The sequence below is a fragment of the Diaphorina citri genome, unplaced genomic scaffold (assembly GCF_000475195.1).
Source record: "Diaphorina citri unplaced genomic scaffold, Diaci psyllid genome assembly version 1.1 scaffold251, whole genome shotgun sequence".
NCBI lineage: Eukaryota > Metazoa > Arthropoda > Insecta > Hemiptera > Psyllidae > Diaphorina > Diaphorina citri.
The window spans coordinates 257,150-257,962 of NW_007377688.1; the positions used below are offsets into that span (position 1 = coordinate 257,150).

General features: G+C 40.8%; 1 protein-coding gene across 1 annotated transcript in view; it reads right to left on the reverse strand.

The window, feature by feature from the left end:
* The window catches only part of LOC113466327, a 5,770-nt gene extending 5,567 nt beyond the window's left edge, over window positions 1-203 (reverse strand). Inside the window, exon 1 of the mRNA XM_026821639.1 lies at window positions 15-203. Coding sequence (XP_026677440.1) covers window positions 15-144 — 130 coding nt within the window. The 5' untranslated portion in view covers window positions 145-203. The remainder of the gene's footprint in view (window positions 1-14) is intronic.
* Between the last annotated feature and the right edge of the window lie 610 nt (window positions 204-813).

Here is an 813-nt window from a genome sequence, read left to right on the forward strand (position 1 = left end):
TCCGAAATAGTTGTTAAGGAACTGATGCAGAATACACACTATAAGGAACACGTACATCTTGGTGAATTCTACCAAACCCTGGGCGGTTTGGAAATGAAACAGCGCGAAACTCAGCGAGGTGACCGCATGGAGAAAGTCCACCATGATAGTCGACGTGAACGTCTGCTCCAGAAAACGAACCAGGCTGAAAAAAAGAAAGAAAGAGGGGGAAGCTTGGGGGAAGCTTAAGGGTGGGGTGGTAGAGAATGCCATAGGCATTAACCCCACCCTTAATCAAACTTTATTTTGTACTTATGTATATGTACATTATGTTACCATTTGTAAATATTTATTCTGTAAATAAAGTTTGATCTAATCGTTTAATAATAATAATAATAAGCTTGGAGTTATTAGATAGACCACTAGCACTTTTCTTTAAGAGGTTTGATAGAGCCATAGATGGAACTGTAACTGCTAAGATCTTATCGTTCCGAAATCGAAGACTCCCTATCCTTAATTAAAAAACATCGAGAAAAGATCAAACTTTCAGGGAACTTACGTAGGTAATCGGATCGGCCAAAACCCCACTTCCTACGAAATAAATGGTGACGTGAAGGTAGTTACCGTAAATGGTGTGAAGGTAAGACGTACCTAACCGCAGCGTAGGTGAGAGACTGTCAGAAGATTCTGAAGCCCGCTCGAGTCACAGTCATTCCACAACTACTGATCAGGAAATAACTGACAACAGTAGTAAATAACAGAGACTGTCTGAAGATTCTGAAGCCCGCTCGAGTCACAGTCATTCCACAACTACTGATCAGGAAATAACTGACA